General features: G+C 35.4%; 2 protein-coding genes and 1 long non-coding RNA gene across 4 annotated transcripts; 2 read left to right on the forward strand and 1 right to left on the reverse strand.

Moving 5' to 3' along the window:
- The first annotated feature begins 899 nt into the window (after positions 1-899).
- Positions 900-15,085, forward strand: LOC127173171 (inter-alpha-trypsin inhibitor heavy chain H3-like). Of its 2 annotated transcripts, none has more exons than XM_051122865.1 (24): positions 900-1,060; positions 4,846-5,009; positions 5,099-5,203; positions 5,288-5,339; positions 8,710-8,820; positions 8,898-9,008; positions 9,096-9,224; positions 9,298-9,414; positions 9,626-9,794; positions 9,876-9,986; positions 10,093-10,274; positions 10,351-10,530; positions 10,649-10,776; positions 10,955-11,136; positions 11,379-11,408; positions 11,646-11,669; positions 11,763-11,798; positions 12,116-12,142; positions 12,450-12,491; positions 12,819-12,926; positions 13,021-13,195; positions 13,355-13,503; positions 13,874-13,958; positions 14,049-15,085. In XM_051122865.1, exons 1-24 carry the CDS (start codon positions 983-985, stop codon positions 14,161-14,163), a joined length of 2,610 nt encoding a protein of 869 aa, XP_050978822.1. In that variant the 5' UTR covers positions 900-982; the 3' UTR covers positions 14,164-15,085. The 2 variants fall into 2 exon arrangements, with proteins under 2 accessions (XP_050978822.1, XP_050978823.1); XM_051122866.1 differs by having other exon boundaries at positions 11,379-11,402.
- LOC127173173 (uncharacterized) lies at positions 7,091-8,147 on the forward strand. Its single transcript, XR_007828725.1, has 2 exons — positions 7,091-7,518; positions 7,905-8,147. It is a non-coding gene; the product is annotated as an uncharacterized LOC127173173 (long non-coding RNA).
- Positions 14,817-18,511, reverse strand: LOC127173172 (galanin receptor type 1). The gene has a single exon (XM_051122868.1). It carries the CDS (start codon positions 16,320-16,322, stop codon positions 15,327-15,329), a length of 996 nt encoding a protein of 331 aa, XP_050978825.1. The 5' UTR covers positions 16,323-18,511; the 3' UTR covers positions 14,817-15,326.
- Positions 18,512-18,594: the final 83 nt, after the last annotated feature.

The raw sequence follows: 18,594 nt of genomic DNA on the forward strand, positions 1-18,594 counted from the left end.
TATATTATACTGTAATGCAATGCAATACAGTGATGAATTGAGAGATGAACAAATAAACATTCCTCAAAATCCTGATGTATTATAGTTGACTCACATTTTAACATGATAAGCCTAAGTTGCTTCAGTCCTGTAAGTGATCATTTTAAAATATTACTAACAATATAAAAGTTATTCTTACATTTACTTTATAAAAATCACTAAAGATTTCACAGCAAACAGACACATCTACTGTATCACAACTTGAAGTGGGACATTTTATAATTAGACTAAAAAGCCTTTTACTTGCAAACTTTTAATCAGAATTTGGAGGACAGAGAAAATTGCATATTAAATGTGATACAGTAGGCGTGTCTGTGACAAACTTCCTATACGTCCCTATTAAAAACTCAGAATAGAATAGTTCAAAAATAGAATAGAACACATTGCATATATATCATAGAGAAACCATGCCAGAAAGTGCTCTATAATACAGAATGCCTGTACATATATCATGAAGTTCTGCGTGGTTGCACAACTTCTCCTTTGGGATAGGCATAATATTGCAGCACTTTCTGTTTTCAGTGCTTGAACTGAAAATCTGTTATGTATTTTATCTCGGCAACCTCTCAGATGACACTCCACTTAAAAGTGAAATTGAAAAGTTATTTTTTCAAAATATGCTATTGTGGAATTATTGTGAAACTCATCAAATGCTGATATAAGTATGAACTCACAAATATGCAAGCTTTACAGTATCTATACTCATAAACATTTTAAAACAAGAATGTATACACTACGTGCTTCTTATACTACATTTTTTATTTCTTCTTACCTTCTCACTGAGAGTAAAACGATGACAGTAGCCAAAAAGCCACAGAGAATCAGGTTCAAGAATACAAATACAGGGGGAGCTTTCTTCTTCGTCTGGTCAATAATAGCCAATAGCAGGATGCGGGCATGAATTTAAAAGCAGGAGTTTGGAGGTCAGTTTCCTGTGCAGGACATGATGGATCGAGCAGTTCTCCGGCTGGTTCTCTTGGGTGTTTTTCTCATCTCAGCCACTTCAGGTTCTGTTAAGAAGGTGAGGGTCAATTAACATATCAGGCAACGTGCTCAGGGTACAAAAAGGCAGATAAAGGCATACTTATTTGATTATCTATACATCATTTGTTAGAAAAATCATGCTAAAATGCACATATGATATACAACAGGCTTTTGAGGGTTGTGTATTTGTTCATCTTATTTATCATTGCATTGCCCCACAATTAAAACTATAGGATTTTGATCATGAAACTAAGCATTTAAATATCATCTTACTAAGTAGCCTATAATTGGAAGATGGAAGATATAGAATAAAAACTGATATTTATATGCATTTTATATAAGAAGTCTGCTTTACTGTTATAAACGTCATCTTATGTTTTGGCTATAAGTACCTTCTGGGGATCTTAACACAATTGAGATGTTTTGTGCTAATTAAGCTTGTGTTAAGATGTCTGTGATATTTTACTTTTTATTCAGTTAACAACAACAACAAACTATTCAAAGTAAAAGCTGTTTGGTTTCTCTGTTAAAATACACAGAACCACTGATGACTGAAATATATTTGACTCTTCTGAACTATCTATTTCTCAATAGTTTACTCTGAGATATAGTTGCATTTGTTATTTAGTCCAAAGGCCTTTTCTCTGTTGAATTTACCAGCAGTAAATATTTGAGCAGTCCCACACGAGTAGGAGTCATTTTTCACAATCCAATCAGTTCACAAAGAACACATTTTTTGTGCTCCACTATGCTGCCTTTTAATTGACTTTAATGTAAATATGAAGTAATCCACCTAATTCTTCAATGCCGAAGAAGAAAGCCTATGGGCGAGACTTCCGTTTCATTAGTCGCTATAGAAAAATAATGAGAATAACAACAATATGCAGTAAACGGTAAAACTGTTTGCAATACAAACCAAACTTGTTAATCATGCTAGAAACATGCTAGCAACTTGCTAATCATGCCAGAAACATGCTAGCAACTTGCTAATCTTGCCAGAAACATGCTAGCAACTTGATCATGCTAGAAACATGCTAGCAACTTGCTAATCATGCCAGAAACATGCTAGCAACTTGCTAATCATGCCAGAAACATGCTAGCAACTTGTTGATCATGCTGGAAACATGCTAGCAACTTGCTAATCATGCCAGAAACATGCTAGCAACCTGTTAATCATGCCAGAAACATGCTAGCAACTTGATCATGCTAGAAACATGCTAGCAACTTGCTAATCATGCCAGAAACATGCTAGCAACTTGTTGATCATGCTAGAAACATGCTAGCAACTTGCTAATCATGCCAGAAACATGCTAGCAACTTAATCATGCCAGAAACATGCTAGCAACTTGTTGATCATGCTAGAAACATGCTAGCAACTTGCTAATCATGCCAGAAACATGCTAGCAACTTGTTGATCATGCTAGAAACATGCTAGCAACTTGCTAATCATGCCAGAAACATGCTAGCAACTTGCTAATCATGCCAGAAACATGCTAGCAACTTGATCATGCTAGAAACATGCTAGCAACTTGCTAATCATGCCAGAAACATGCTAGCAAATTGTTGATCATGCTAGAAACATGCTAGCAACTTGCTAATCATGCCAGAAACATGCTAGCAACTTGCTAATCATGCCAGAAACATGCTAGCAACTTGTTGATCATGCTAGAAACATGCTAGCAACTTGCTAATCATGACAGAAACATGCTAGCAACTTGCTAATCATGCTAGAAACATACTAGCAAATTGATAACCATGTCAGAAACATACTAGCAACTTGCCAATCATGCCAGAAACATGCTAGCGACTGGCTAATCATGTTAGAAACATGTTAGCAACTTGCTAATCATGCCAGAAACATGCTAGCAACTTGTTAAACATGCTAGAAACATGCTAGCAACTTGCTAATCATGCTAGAAACATGCTAGCAACTTGCTGATTATGATAAAACATGTTAGCAACTTGCTAATCATGCTAGAAACATGCTAAACATGTTAACAACATGCTAGTAACATGCTAATTATACTAGAAACATGCTAACCATACTAGCATCATGTTAGCAACATGCTAGTAACTTTCAAATCATGCTAGCAACATGCTAGTAACTTGCTAATCATTATAACAACATGCTAGTTACATGTTAATCATGTAAGTATCATGTTAACAACATGCTATCATCTATATCTATCTCTGACAGACTTGCCTTAAAAACATTCAAACTTTAACCTTTTAAAACTACTTTAAACTTTAATCACACCAGAAACATGCTACCAACTTGCCAATTACACTAGAAACATACTAGCAAGTTGCTAATCATGCCAGAAACATGCTAGCAAGTTGCTAATCATGCCAGAAACATGCTAGCAAGTTGCTAATCATGCCAGAAACATACTAGCAACTTGCTAATCATGCCAGAAACATGCTATCAACTTGCTAATCATGCCAGAAACATGCTAGCAACTTGCTAATCATGCCAGAAACATGCTAGCAACTTGCTAATCATGCCAGAAACATGCTAGCAACCTGCTAATCATGACAGAAACATGCTAGCAACTTGCTAATCATGCCAGAAACATGCTAGCAACTTGTTGATCATGCTAGAAACATGCTAGCAACTTGCTAATCATGACAGAAACATGCTAGCAACTTGCTAATCATGCTAGAAACATACTAGCGAATTGGTAATCATGCCAGAAACATACTAGCAAATTGCCAATCATGCCAGAAACATGCTAGCGACTGGCTAATCATGTTAGAAACATGCTAGCAACTTGCTAATCATGTTAGAAACATGTTAGCAACTTGCTATTCATGCCAGAAACATGTTAGCAACCTGTTAATCATGACAGAAACATGCTAGCAACTTGCTAATCATGCCAGAAACATGCTAGCAACTTGTTGATCATGCTAGAAACATGCTAGCAACTTGCTAATCATGCCAGAAACATGCTAGCAACTTGCTAATCATGCTAGAAACATACTAGCAAATTGATAATTATGCCAGAAACATGCCATCATCTATATCTATCTCTGACAGACTTGCCTTAAAAACATTCAAACTTTAAACTTTTAAAACTATTTTAAACTTTAATCACACCAGAAACATGCTACCAACTTGCCAATTATACTAGAAACATACTAGCAACTTAATAATCATACTAGAAACATGCTAGCAACTTGTTAATCATGCTAGAAACATGCTAGCAACTTGCTAATCATGCTAGAAACATTCTAGCAACTTGCTGATTATGATAAAACATGTTAGCAACTTGTTAATCATGCTAGCAACATGCTAGTAACATGCTAATCATACTAGCATCATGTTAGCAACATGTTAGTAACTTGCAAATCATGCTAGCAACATGCTAGTAACTTGCTAATCATGCTAGAAACATGCAAGCGACATGGTATCATCTATATCTATGTCTGACAGACTATTGCCTTCAAAACATTCAAACCTTAACCTTAACCAAGTACTTTAAACATATTTTCAAACTATTTCAGACTGAAAACCATCAAACTTAAAACTTTTTCAAACTTTCTGGCCCGGCTTTCTCAAGCCAACTTAAAGTTTGTCTTGACAAACTTTTTATTTTAAGGTCGCTGTTGTTTTTACCCATTCCTCAGCGCTGTGTTTTGCATTTTTTAAACACAAGAATGTGTGTGAATGGCTGCTTATGCTCAGTTTAGTCAGCCACTCATTATAAACCCCTGATCTGAGTTAAAATTATTAGTCGTACTACTTAAATTAGTTAAAATAAAGTTGTATTATTTAAAAATAAATAATCATTCATTAAGAGTACCTTTCTTGTGTCTTCTCAGAAAGAAAATGTGGATATATACAGCTTCCACATTAACTCCACGGTCACCAGTCGCTACGCCACAACAATCATCACAAGCCGCGTTGCCAACACACTGAATGAATCTCAAGAAATCCAGTTTGAGGTCAAGATTCCCAAAAATGCCTTCATCAGCAAATTCAGAATGTAAGGAAATTCAATACTCTTTATTACAAATGTTTTGAACATGTCTGAAAACTCTGAAAAGTTTGTTTAGGCTTTTTGTTTCTCTATAGGGTTATAGAGGGGAAAACATATGATGGAGTTGTGAAAGAAAAAGGAGAAGCTCAGCAGCAATACAATGTAGCAGTATCTAGAGGACAAAGTGCTGGACTGGTCAAGTACTGGATTTTTTTTAAACTAGGTCCATAAAATATGTATTTATAGCAAGTTTAGTAATATGCTGGGGTTTATTTCTATTTCAGATCTGTTGGAAGGACTTTAGAGGACTTTAAAACTTCAGTAACGGTGGCTGCTTTAACCCTCTGGTGCTCTTCGTTTCGGAGTCACACTTGTGCTCTTCGCGGTCAGAAGTGACCGGACACCTGTAACGCATCTTGTAATTTTTTTCAGTAAAACCATTCAAATTCATTTTTGTTTAATAATATTTTTTCTTTTTTATTTTGCATTTTGAGAGGGTTTTGTGGTAATAATTAATATTTATGCTGTAATTAATATCCATTTTTTTGCCATTGAGAATAATTAAAATTTTATTTATTTTTTTTAAATTATTATTTTTTAATTAATGCAGTATTTCAGGTTAAAATAGAGACTCAGCCATTCAACACTAATTTTTGAAGGCAGATTAGCGCCATCTGGTTGTAAAAAACGAGAAAAACATCTGTAATGACAGGTGTAACTTGATGCCTGTATAGTTCTCTACAGAGCAGCTTGTGAATTGCCTAGTTGTTTTTAGACAATTGATTCAGCATTTTTATTAGGTGGAATAGCTGAACATACATTTAAATAATCTCAAAGACTATTTCTTATCCAGTTTGGGATAGTTTTTTGTTATAAATATGATTTGAAGTGTTAATTTTTTGTATTATGATTACAGTCAAACCTAAACATTGTGTTAGAAAGAGAACACAAGGAAGTATTTGTTACCCATTTTTTAATTCAGAATTTGTACAAAAAAAAATACAATTAATTCCTTTTTAACACTTTATGTCTTTTGCACTCTAGATATGTATTTTTTTTTTTTAAATTTTTATATTTTACATATTCTCAAAATTTGCTGTGTTACAGTTCATTTGTGTGTGTGGATGTGTGAGAGAGACAGAAAACATTCCACACACAGTCAAGGGTTGTGAGATTTGATGACAAGAACAAGAGCTGCAAGAAATCAAAATGACAAGCTGTCACTCGTCTGAGATATTTGAGAAAAATGGGTAAATGTACAGTCCATGGACATGAGAGAAACCTGGGTAAGCAAGTTGTGAAACAAACGATGCATGACCTTCAGGAACATATCGCCATGTGACTATTATTATTATTATTTTTTTTTTTACTTCTTATGCTGTTGACACAAAGCTTCTTCAAAAAAAAAAAAAAAAACGCTCGAAACAATGTAATGGAACAAGCCCGAGCTTCCAAATGCACAGTTCATAGGTGTGTGTGTGTGTGTGTGTTTATGAATGTGTATGTTTTAGAGTAACACCCCTTCACTGTTGTGAGCTTTCGCTGAATTATGACTGAGTTATTGAATGGATTTTACATATTCTCAAAACTCTGCTCTGTTTATAGACACCGTAGTTCATAGGTGTGTGTGTGTGTGTGTGTGTGTGTGTGTGCACGTCTGTGTGTGAGTGGATGTGTCTACATCAGTGTCACCCCTTCACTTTTTTCAGCGTTGCAGCTGATTTGTAGATTGTATACATAGATACTCTCTGAATTTGTATATGCAAGAGAGTGTGTGTCTTTTGCACTCTGGATATGTAATTTTTTTATATATATTTTTTTTATTTTACATATTCTCACTTTGCTGTGTTACAGTTCATTTGTGCGTGTGTGTGGATGTGTGAGAAAGAGACAGAAAAATTCTCTAAATTTTTGCATTTTTGTCGTTTTCCCATTCATTTCCTGTGGTCGGTCATTTTTGACCAAAGAGCACAAGTTGTTTTTTTTGTTTTTTTGGAATCGTGCCCTCATTTTTTATGTGTGTTCACATTCCAAATGCCATAAAAGTCACTGAATTTGGTACCGTTCTGATGAAGCTGTGATTTTTGAAAAATTCAAAACCGAAAATGTTTCGGTCAAAAGTGACCGAAGAGAGGTGTGTATATAATGTGTGTGTGTGTGTGTGTGTGTGTGTGTGAATGGGTGTGTTTATGAATGGGTGTGTTTTAGAGTGTCACCCCTTCACTGCTGTGTACTTTTTTTCAGCATTGTGGAGGAATTGTAGATTGTACACACAAAAATTCTCTGAATATTTGTATTTTTGTCGATTTCCCATTCATTTCCTGTGGTCGGTCATTTTAGACCAAAGACCACAAGTTGTTTTTTTTTTTTTTTTGGAATCGTGCCCTCATTTTTTATGTGTGTTCACATTCCAAATGCCATAAAAGTCACTGAATTTGGTACCGTTCTGATGAAGCTGTGATTTTTTGAAAAATTCAAAACCGAAAATGTTTCGGTCAAAAGTGACCGAAGAGAGGTGTGTATATAATGTGTGTGTGTGTGTGTGTGTGTGTGTGTGTGTGTGAATGGGTGTGTTTATGAATGGGTGTGTTTTAGAGTGTCACCCCTTCACTGCTGTGTACTTTTTTTCAGCATTGTGGAGGATTTGTAGATTGTACACACAAAAATTCTCTGAATATTTGTATTTTTGTCGATTTCCCATTCATTTCCTGTGGTCGGTCATTTTAGACCAAAGAGCACAAGTTGTTTTTTTTTTTTTTTTGGAATCGTGCCCTCATTTTTTATGTGTGTTCACATTCCAAATGCCATAAAAGTCACTGAATTTGGTACCGTTCTGATGAAGCTGTGATTTTTGAAAAATTCAAAACCGAAAATGTTTCGGTCAAAAGTGACCGAAGAGAGGTGTGTATATAATGTTTGTGTGTGTGTGTGTGTGTGTGTGTGTGAATGGGTGTGTTTATGAATGGGTGTGTTTTAGAGTGTCACCCCTTCACTGCTGTGTACTTTTTTTCAGCATTGTGGAGGAATTGTAGATTGTACACACAAAAATTCTCTGAATATTTGTATTTTTGTCGATTTCCCATTCATTTCCTGTGGTCGGTCATTTTAGACCAAAGAGCACAAGTTGTTTTTTTTTTTTTTTTTTTTTTTTTTTTTTGGAATCGTGCCCTCATTTTTTATGTGTGTTCACATTCCAAATGCCATAAAAGTCACTGAATTTGGTACCGTTCTGATGAAGCTGTGATTTTTTGAAAAATTCAAAACCGAAAATGTTTCGGTCAAAAGTGACCGAAGAGAGGTGTGTATATAATGTGTGTGTGTGTGTGTGTGTGTGTGTGTGTGTGTGAATGGGTGTGTTTATGAATGGGTGTGTTTTAGAGTGTCACCCCTTCACTGCTGTGTACTTTTTTTCAGCATTGTGGAGGATTTGTAGATTGTACACACAAAAATTCTCTGAATATTTGTATTTTTGTCGATTTCCCATTCATTTCCTATGGTCGGTCATTTTAGACCGAAGAGTACAAGTGTGACTATTTTTTTTACGACCACTTAGCCTGCTTGAATCATGCCCTCAATTTTTTTTTGTGTTGACATTCCAAATGGCATAAAAGTCACAGAGTTTCATACCATTCCGATGAAGCTGTGATTTTTAAAATTTTAAAACAGAAAAATTTTCGGTCAGAAGTGACCGAAGAGCACCAGAGGGTTAAGTAAAGTGACCTTTGAGTTGACCTACGAGGAACTGCTACAGCGTCGCCTCGGGAGATACGAGCTACTCATCAATGCCCAACCGATGCAGCCGGTGGCTGACTTCAAGGTAGAAGAAGAAACAAAGAGGAGATGACTACTTAATTTAGATGGATGGTTAGAGTTTATTTCTTTTACTTACATTAGATGGATGTGCACATCCGAGAGAAACCAGGAATTTCCTTCTTGGAGGTGAAAGGAGATTTGAGCACCGGTGATCTGGCCAATGCCATCAAAACCACCAGAGCAGACAAAGATGTAAGAACTTAAATGAGGGTTCAAACACAAATTAGATGCTCATACACTCAAAATACAGTTAACACATGACCAAACTGAACATTTCAGGCATGGGTGACCTTCTATCCCACACGAGATCAACAGACCAAGTGTAAAAGCTGTGGAGAAAATGGGTTGAATGGCAACCTGCTCATAACATACGATGTCGAGAGACGAAATCCCAAAGGAGACGTTGTGGTACGGTTTCAATAACATGCTTTAAGAGAGTAAAACAAGCTACGATTTGGCACTTACTTTTCTGTTCTCTCAGGTATCAAATGGCTATTTCGTCCACTACTTTGCACCCTCTAATGTTCCACGTATTCCCAAAAATGTGGTGTTTATCATTGACCGGAGTGGCTCTATGCACGGCAGAAAAATAGAGCAGGTAAAGGTTCAGCCAAATCAAAAGCATGTAATGAGTTATGAAATGTTTTGACTGTAAAATCCTCAAAGAACAGTCTTGGGGGGATTTCTGTATTGACATCATTTTGGTGTTGTTTTGTTAAAGTTAGTAACAAACCTGTCCATGTCTTGTAGTATGCAGTATTAGAGAAAGAATATCTTCCAGATGTGCTGACAGGCGTGTTTTTCTTTAGACTCGTTTGGCACTGCTAAGGATTTTGAGTGATCTTGATGAGGACGACCACTTTGGATTGATCACCTTTGACAATGAAGTTAGCTTATGGAAGCGTGAGCTCCTCAAAGCTACTGAGACAAACCTGGAGAATGCAAAATCTTTTGTGAAAAAGATCAGCGATGGAGGAGGTGAGATACAGCACTAATGCTAAATAAGGAGTTAGAAAGTTGTACCTCACAGTGACACAACTGTGTTTGGTCTTCCTTCAGCCACAGACATAAACGCAGCAGTTCTAGCAGGAGTGGAGATGATCAATCGACATCCACGAGAGGGAACAGCCTCCATCCTCATCCTGCTGACTGATGGAGATCCCACTGCAGGCACACATTCACACTAACACAAGCTAAACAGTGTTTTATTATAGTATTAGTTTATTAATGAATTACTCAAATAACTCAAAAACATCAAACTGGGATTTTTAAACAGGTGAAACCAACATTGAGAAGATCATGGCTAATGTGAAAGAGGCCATTGGGACAAAGTTTCCCCTCTATTGTCTTGGTTTTGGATATGATGTTAACTTTGACTTCCTGACAAAGATGTCGCTGGAAAATAGTGGAGTTGCTCGCAGGATTTATGAAGATTCGGATGCTGATCTACAGCTGCAGGTGAACTACAGATTATCAGCTGTGATTTCGGCCTTTATGAGTGTTTGAGCGCATTGAAAGTTTGTTTGATTTTTAGGGCTTCTATGATGAAGTTGCCGTCCCTCTCCTCACTGATATTCAACTGAAATACCCAGGAGGGACAAACCTTACCAAGACCAGCTTTAACTTGTATTTTAATGGCTCTGAGATTGTGGTGTCAGGACAAATCACAGACAACAGTGTGGAGAGTTTCACCACTGAAGTCATCGCAGTATCAGTAAGATCTTCACTCCTCTTCTCTTTATTACGATCACTGGTCGATTATGAGTATTGTGAAAGTGGTACGGACAGCATTCCTGATGAAAATGTTCACTGATATTATTATTTCTGAGTAGAAAGGCAGTAATGTGAAGTATCAGGACACTATAATGACAAAAGACTCCAGTAATGTCCCACCTGAGAATGAAGATTTCATGCAGAGATTGTGGGCCTACCTTACAGTGAAGCAGCTTCTGGAGAGACAGTAAATTTACGCACACAGACACTAATTATCAAGTTAAAAAATACTATTTCACAGATCAGTGTCCCCAGTGTATATGCCTGGAAGGAGGAACAATTGCATACAAGAAATTAAACTTACCGGCAAACCTCATATGTCTAACCTTATGTCTATCTGTCTTCTCTCTGCATTTCTGTCTCAGGGTGCTTCTTAAAGGACAAGAGAAAGAGGATGAAAATAAAGAAGCTCTCAAACTCTCCCTCAAATACCAGTTTGTCACTCCCCTCACCTCTATGGTCGTTACTAAGCCACAAGAAGGTGAAGTGGAAGTTGCCGACAAACCCAGAGAGGGACGAAAAGAACATTTTGATGATTTTGATGCTGGTATGTAAAAATATTTGTTAATTGAATATGGGATTAATGTAGCTACAATGCTCAGCACAGTTGTGACCTATGAACACATTGTAGATGATACAGCTTCTGACATAATGCTAATGCAATGGACACTGCACAGGTGTTTTTAGCTTGACTGAAATGCTGCTGATTTGTCTGTTTTCTGAAAGAATAACTCTAAAAATTATAAAATTATGTCATGCTCAAAATTTGAAAATGTTTTTTCTTTCCAGATCCAGTTCCTGATAATGTCCAATGTCTGTGCAAGTTATTCTACTTACAATATTTACTGTTTTTTACGTGCATTTTCTCTCAGATTAATAAGTTAGCCATCTTTGTGTCCTTGTGAGCTACAAAATTATAATTATTTGTTTTCTGTTGTGCTGTGTGAATATGAAAATGCATTTGTATGTATAAAGTGGTCGGAAATGTAAATACCTCTTGACTTAAATGTCTTAAATATATGCATGTCTAACTTGGAATTTGTTTTTATATTCCAGCATTACCAGTGCAGCAGCCCAATTGTAAGTCAAATTCTTTTTCACGTTTATTGAAGGTAATAAATCTAATTGTTATTTATTTATTTATTTATTTATATATTTTTGTGTTTTTTAAAGTTGTATACAGTATTGATGAAGAAGAGTCAGCTTATGGTATGTCAGAATTTTTCTTTTTTTTTAAGTTAAATAGTTTGGTAGTTTTATTTTATTGTGTTTTATTCATAGTGTTTTTTAGTATGTAAAATGTACAAAACAATATTAAATGGGTACAACACACCGTACAACCCCTTAGCTGTAACCTTATTGAAAAATATTTTAATTTAGTGTCATACTAGTTGTAGAAGATACAGAGCAATGCAATGAATGTTGCACAGGTGTTCTTAGCTTGACTGAAAGTGGAAGTGTATAAAAAAATTATATATTTATTTCAGCTGTAATGTTTATAATGTCAAAATGTTCTTTCTTTTTAGATTTCATTATTGATGTTCAGCCCACATGTAAGTTATTCAATTTACAGTATTTTCTGGTTTTTACTTGCATTTGGTCTCAGATCATCTACTGTAGATATCCTTGTAGGCTACAAAATCATAATAAATAGTTTTAATTTATTGGCTTTTAATGATAAAAATCCCATACTTTATTGAGAATGTTCACTGTTGCTTTTTTCTGTTTACATTTGTAATTGTAGCAAGATTTTTATAAATACTTTAGTGTCGCTCTTTGATCAGTTATGCATGTCGCCTAAAACTAAATTCAATAATTTGAATGTGGATTTACATCCTTTACAATGTTTCTTGGTCTTAGATAGCTCCCCAATACATGAAACTAGTCCCCCTGCTGTGGAAGGTACATAAAATTTTTCTTTTTCTTAATTACAGTTAAGGTCAAAAGTTTACATACACCTTGCAGAATCAGCAAAATGTTCATTGTTTTACCAAAAGAATATTTTTTATGGACTAGAATATTCTTGTGGACTATATGTAAACATCTTTTATGTGAAATATCTTATTCAGGTCAGTACTAAATAAAAATAACATGGATATTGTATGATTCATCTTAATTTGGTAAAATACTGAACATTTTGCAGAGGTGTATGTAAACATTTGACCTCAACTGCTTTCGTTTTTTGAGCACATATTTTATGAAATCATGACATTTTGATTCTTTCTCCAGACGTCCATAGCAATAATTTCCTCCTGCCTGTTGTTGGTCAGTCAAAGCCACTTTGCTTTGACATTCCTGTTCCTCACAAACTCAGACTCCTACATGATTCAGCTTCAGGTTAGGCATTACGAGATATTTGTTCTGTGTGTGCATCTATTTAACAGCCCACCTGTCTTACTGTGTTTATTGTGGTATTTTCTGTTCATTCTAGAGTTTTCTATGAATGGAGAATCTTTGAGTGAACAAAATGGGTTCCATCAAATTGCTTTTCATTATAAAAAGAACCATCACTTAATAGTAAGCACAAAGTCTATCAGTTACCGAAATGGCCAAGACAATGTTGATTTTTTGTGGGGCCAGGAAAAGACCCAACACAATACAGATGGGTAAATATATATAAGTTTGCAGCATCTATATATTCATAATTGTATGCTAAATCTTAAGCATATTAACTCTTCTCTGTATGCTTGTACTTTTTATGTGTGTGTGGGTGTGATAAAACAGGCAGAATTCACTCACTAACTCAAGTTATTCCCTATCAACAGCGTGTCTCTGGTTGTTCTGGAAAATGAATTGAATGTTACCATGGGAAATATTGGTGTTGTTGTTCTTTCTCATAAGAAGGATGGGGTCATGTTTTTGTGGCCTGCCATTTGGGAATATCCAAAAGATATCAGCCTGACAGGTGTTTTAGGTAAGAGAGCAACTCGCTGTCTAAACATTTAAAGATTACTTACGGTGCATTCACACGGGGGCGTCAGCGTCAACGTGTCCCGTTTACTTTGAGTGGAGTGACGTCAAGTATTGCTGAGGTCCGTTGCGCCGTTACACAATCAAAACTTGCCTCCTGCTGATACTAAAAAAAAAATAATTCACCCAAAAATTAAAATTTGCTGAACGTTTACTTACTCTTACTCTCTGAGGTAATGTTATTGTGTCAGTTATATACTGTGCATTGATTAGCCAACAACTATTTCTTATTATTTAAGTAGATATTTTGGATAAATTGCGGTTTTTAACCAAAAATGGTTGATTGATCACCATATTTTTGGATATTCTTTAAGGAAAGGCTAATATTTCATATGAGGAAATTAAAGGATCACAAACACCAACTCTAAAGATAAACGACAAGGAGGTGAAGGCGTCTTTGTAAGTGATTCAGTTTTTGTACCCCATTTTAAAAAGTACTGTGTTGACCTATGTTTTTATAAATATTTATTTTGCATCTATTAATTGTAGGGAAACTGTCAGCGATTACAGATTACATTCAACTCCTATTCGAGAGTGCTGGCTTGTACCGTTCCAGGCTGTGATGGAGGCAGAGATTTCTGATTTTACTGTTATTCAGCTTTAGAGCTGACAAAGAGTGTTTCCTTCTGATTCTGATGGTTCATGTGAAGTACAGTTGAAGTCAAAAGGTTACATACACCGTGCAGAATCTGCAAAATGTTTATTATTTTAAAATAAGAGGGATCATGCAAAATGCATGTTATTTTTTTATTTAGTACTGACTCGAATAAGATATTTCACTTTCTGTGAAAACTTTTTGAATTTGAAGATCACGGTAAATGTAACTTATTTTGTCTTCTGGGAAACATGCAATTATCTTCTGTAGCTTCTGAAGGGCAGTACTTATTGAAAAAAATATTATATTTAGGCAAAATGAGAAAAATGTACACATCTTCATTCTGTTCAAAAGTTTACACCCCCGGCTCTTAATGCATCGTTTTTCCTTCCAGAGCATCAGTGAGCATTTGAACCTTCTGTAATAGTTGCATATGAGTCCCTCAGTTGTCCTCAGTGTGAAAAGATGGAACTCAAACTCATAAAGTCATTGTTAAAAAGGATTCAAATACACAAAAAAAACTTTTGAGGACAAACAAGGGACTTATGAACAACTATCACTAAAAAAACAGGAAACAACACAGTATTAAGAATCAAGCATATGTAAACTTTTGAACATGGTCATTTTAATAAATTTAACCATTATTTTCTCTGGTGGACTATTTGTAAACTGTATTTTATATGAAATATCTTATTTGGGTCAAATCTAAATAAAAAACAACATGCATTTTGTATGATCCCTCTTATTTTGGTAAATTACCATTTTACAGATTCTGCAAGGTGTATGTAAACTTTTGACTTCAACTGTAAATGCTTCAATACTTCAAACCTGCATGTACTCAAAATTAAACTACATTGTCATGTGATGAACAAACCCTTGACAAGTCTGCAGTTTAACCAAACACAAAATATTAAAACAATGTACAACACAAGTTGTTTGACTCCTCTTGACATTTTATGAGGCTGTGTAAAAACTGTTACATTGAAATACCTGTACAAAGTTCCTTAGTGTCCAAAATATTGGTCATGGTTACATAATTTATGAGAATGTTATACATATTTCTTTTATATATATATATATATATATTTAAAAAAAAATACATTATTGTTAATAGATTATATAAAGTCATTTAAATATGTAAACAACTTGCTTTATGGACCAAATCATTCTAATTAACTCCGAGGGTCTTTTCCACAAACTCCTCGACCCAGATCCATTAGTTCCTTTCTGAATTTCTCTGACATAAAAACATAGAGAATGGGGTTGGCCACTGTAGAAGAGGTTGCCATGATGCGCGCAAAGGTAGCGAAAGGTCCGAGAGGTATAGGACCAGATGCTTCATTAACCTTAGCGATCTGGGCAAACATCAACCCATAGGACGGCAACCAACACAATGCAAATGCCAGCACTAACACAGCAGAAGTCTTAGTCACATGCGCATGGTAGTGCTCCAAATGGTCAATCTGAGTTGTGCGTCCCCTTCTAGTGATTTTGAGGTAATGGTATATCTTGGCATAGGCTATTACGATGATCCCAAGTGGAAATGCAAAAGCGAATAGGAAGTGGCACAATCCATATGCCAACTGGCCTTTGTCAGAGAGGAAATTGAAACATGCCAGGTCCTCACGCGTTTCACGGCCTGAAGTCAGCGTCTTCCAAGCAAACTGAGGTGACGCCAAGACCACCGCCGGTATCCACAGTATGCCCGCAACTATTTTTAAACGCCCCTCTCTACGCCATTTATATGCTTTTGATTGATGGACCACGATGATGAACCGTGCAAAAGCCAAAGCGGCCAGCGTAAAGGCGCTTGCTGCCGTACACATCGCACTTAGGAAGCTCACAGACTTGCACATAAATTCTCCAAACGGCCAGTGATGGGTTGCAATTGCAACTGTGTGATATGGAAGACAGGAAAGGAGGAGAAGGTCTGCCACACTTAATGACAGAAGAAGAACATCTGTGCCATTTGCATTTGTTTGTTGGAGTCCTCCTGTCCGTCCTCCGCTGGGCTGTCCATGTCCTTTGCGCATTGTTCGACAAATGACGATAAGAACCAGGATATGTCCCACCACCCCGGTTACCAGGATGAAGCTGTCAAATATGGGTACCAGCACTCGCTGAACATCACCTGGTCCATTACTGGAACCGTTTGTCCCATTATCCATATTGGAGCATCCAAGAATTAACCTCAAACTTGATTTGAATGTAACTGGTTCCTAAATGCAAGTACTATTTTTATGCATCTCTTCAAATATTCTTGTTATACAGCGTACGTCCTTATCCATCTTGTAGTTGTGCCTGACGTCCAGAGGTGATTGCACTGTACAGTAGTCTTGATAAAACACTCTGGAATGCATCAATAGTTAATGATTGCAGGACTCAAAGTGCACAAATACTGCTACTGGTTTAGTTCTCTTTACAGGAAGCAAGATGTTGCCTGAAATCATTTATTTCCATTCCACAGATTTCCTCTATAATTCCTTTACAGATAAGACAGATCCAAAGCAACATTGGCAGTTTTACTTGCCTGTAGTGACTTCAGTGATTGCAGATGCATTCAAACGATTTGCTGCATTCTTCGTCTACTTCAAGATGATTAAAATTTAGTGTCTATGAGCTCATTAATCCACAGTATCATTCTGCTGGGATTCTCAAAACATTATTCAAAGGATCTGGAGTGGAGCACAGTGCTTCATGCGGAAGCGTGGTTCAACACCCGGAGAGACAAGTCAACTGGTCTTTGACCTGACAGCAGTGACGCAGCTCTTATAAACACAGAGCTTTGTTTAACCACCCATTTAGTGAACTGTTAAATTTAGTCAGTAGATATAACCTCCAGCTTCTGTCTTTAGTTTTTTTTTTTTTTTCAACCTGACCCTTAATTCCAACTGCTTGCCAGATTTTCCTCCAAAAATTTTAATTCTGTCATCATTTTATTCTCTCTTGTGAAACTACGGAATCTTTGGAACACGGGTTATTTTGAAGAATGTTTTTTGCGATACAATAAAACAACATTTTTCAAAATATCTTCTTTTGTGTTCTGCAGAATTTGCAATGACATGAAGGTGGGTAGCCTAAATAACAGTATTTTCTTTGTGTGTGTGTGTGTGTGTGTGTATGTAAACTACACCTTTAATTAGTACTGAGAAATAAGTGTTACATGATTTTAAAGTTTCTTCAGTTTCCTTTAGAGGAAGTGTTACAGTAAGTCATAAACTTAAGTGTGTGTCATCAGACAAGTTTAAAGAACAAGGGCAAGGGTCAACGCATACAGATAAATTGTGCTGTACATAAGTTAGATTGTATAACTGCTGACTCAAATACTCTCATTGAGGTCTTGAGGTCTTGGTTAATCTACTGAATCACCATGACTTGGTTTATGACATCACCCTTTAGACAATATGTAAAGAATTACACACATCTGATGCATTTCTTAAAAAAGTTCTTCTCATTGGGACTAGATAGATGAAAATAAAAATAGCCATTATAGTTAATATTTATAAAGTTATTAAGGTTGATTACTTCCTGTATTTAATGTAGTACACTTCATTTAATAGTAAAGTAGACTGCTGTTCACAAGTTTGGGATCAGCAAGATTTTTTATGTTTTTAAAAGATGTTTCTTATGCTAATCAAGGCTGCATTTATTTGATCAAAAATCCAGAAAAAAATATTGTGAAATATTATTTCAATGTAAAATAACAATTTATAATTTATTCCTGTGATGCAAGCTAAATTTTCAGCATAATTACTCTACTTTTCAGTGTCACATGATCCTTCAGAAATCATTCTAATATACTGATTTATTATCAATGTTGAAAACAGTTGTGCTGCTTAATATTTTGTTGGAACCTGTCATACTTTTTTTCCAGGATATTTTGATGAAAAAAAAAAAAAAACAGTATTCATTTAAAATTCTTTTTTTTTTTTTAAAGAAATTAATATTTTTATTCACCAAGGATGTTAAATTGATCAAACAAATTATAGCAATCACTTACATTGTTAAAAAAGACTTATATTTAGAATAAATGCTGTTCTTTTTACCCTTTTTTTTTTTTTTTTTTTTTTTTTTTTTTTAAGAATTCTGAAAATCACAGTTGTTCCACAGCACAACTGTTTCCAGCCTTGATAATATAAGTAATAAATCAGCACATTAGAATGATTTCTGAAGGATCATGTGATACTGAAGACTGGAGTAATGATGCAGAAAGCATGCAGAAAGTAATGATCAGAAATTCAGCTTTGCATCACAGGAATAAATTCAATTTTAAAATATATTAAAATAGAAAACAATTATTTGAAACTAATAATATTTCACAATTTTCTGTATTTTTAACAAGTAAATGCAGCTTTGATGAGAATGAAAAAAAAACAACATTAAAAATCTCAAATTTTTGCACAGCAGTGTACTGTATTTACTGTATTTCTTAAACATGCT

Source organism: Labeo rohita, chromosome 11 (genome assembly GCF_022985175.1).
Source record: "Labeo rohita strain BAU-BD-2019 chromosome 11, IGBB_LRoh.1.0, whole genome shotgun sequence".
Lineage (NCBI taxonomy): Eukaryota > Metazoa > Chordata > Actinopteri > Cypriniformes > Cyprinidae > Labeo > Labeo rohita.

Bases quoted from the DNA above. Each gene is read 5' to 3' on its own strand.
- LOC127173171 (XM_051122865.1), top strand. From the start codon at position 983: ATGATGGATCGAGCAGTTCTCCGGCTGGTTCTCTTGGGTGTTTTTCTC. The intron at 10,777-10,954 runs GTAAATTTACGC...TTTCTGTCTCAG, and splicing joins AAGCAGCTTCTGGAGAGACA to GGTGCTTCTTAAAGGACAAG. The intron at 12,927-13,020 runs GTTAGGCATTAC...TGTTCATTCTAG, and splicing joins CCTACATGATTCAGCTTCAG to AGTTTTCTATGAATGGAGAA.
- LOC127173172 (XM_051122868.1), bottom strand. From the start codon at position 16,322: ATGGATAATGGGACAAACGGTTCCAGTAATGGACCAGGTGATGTTCAG.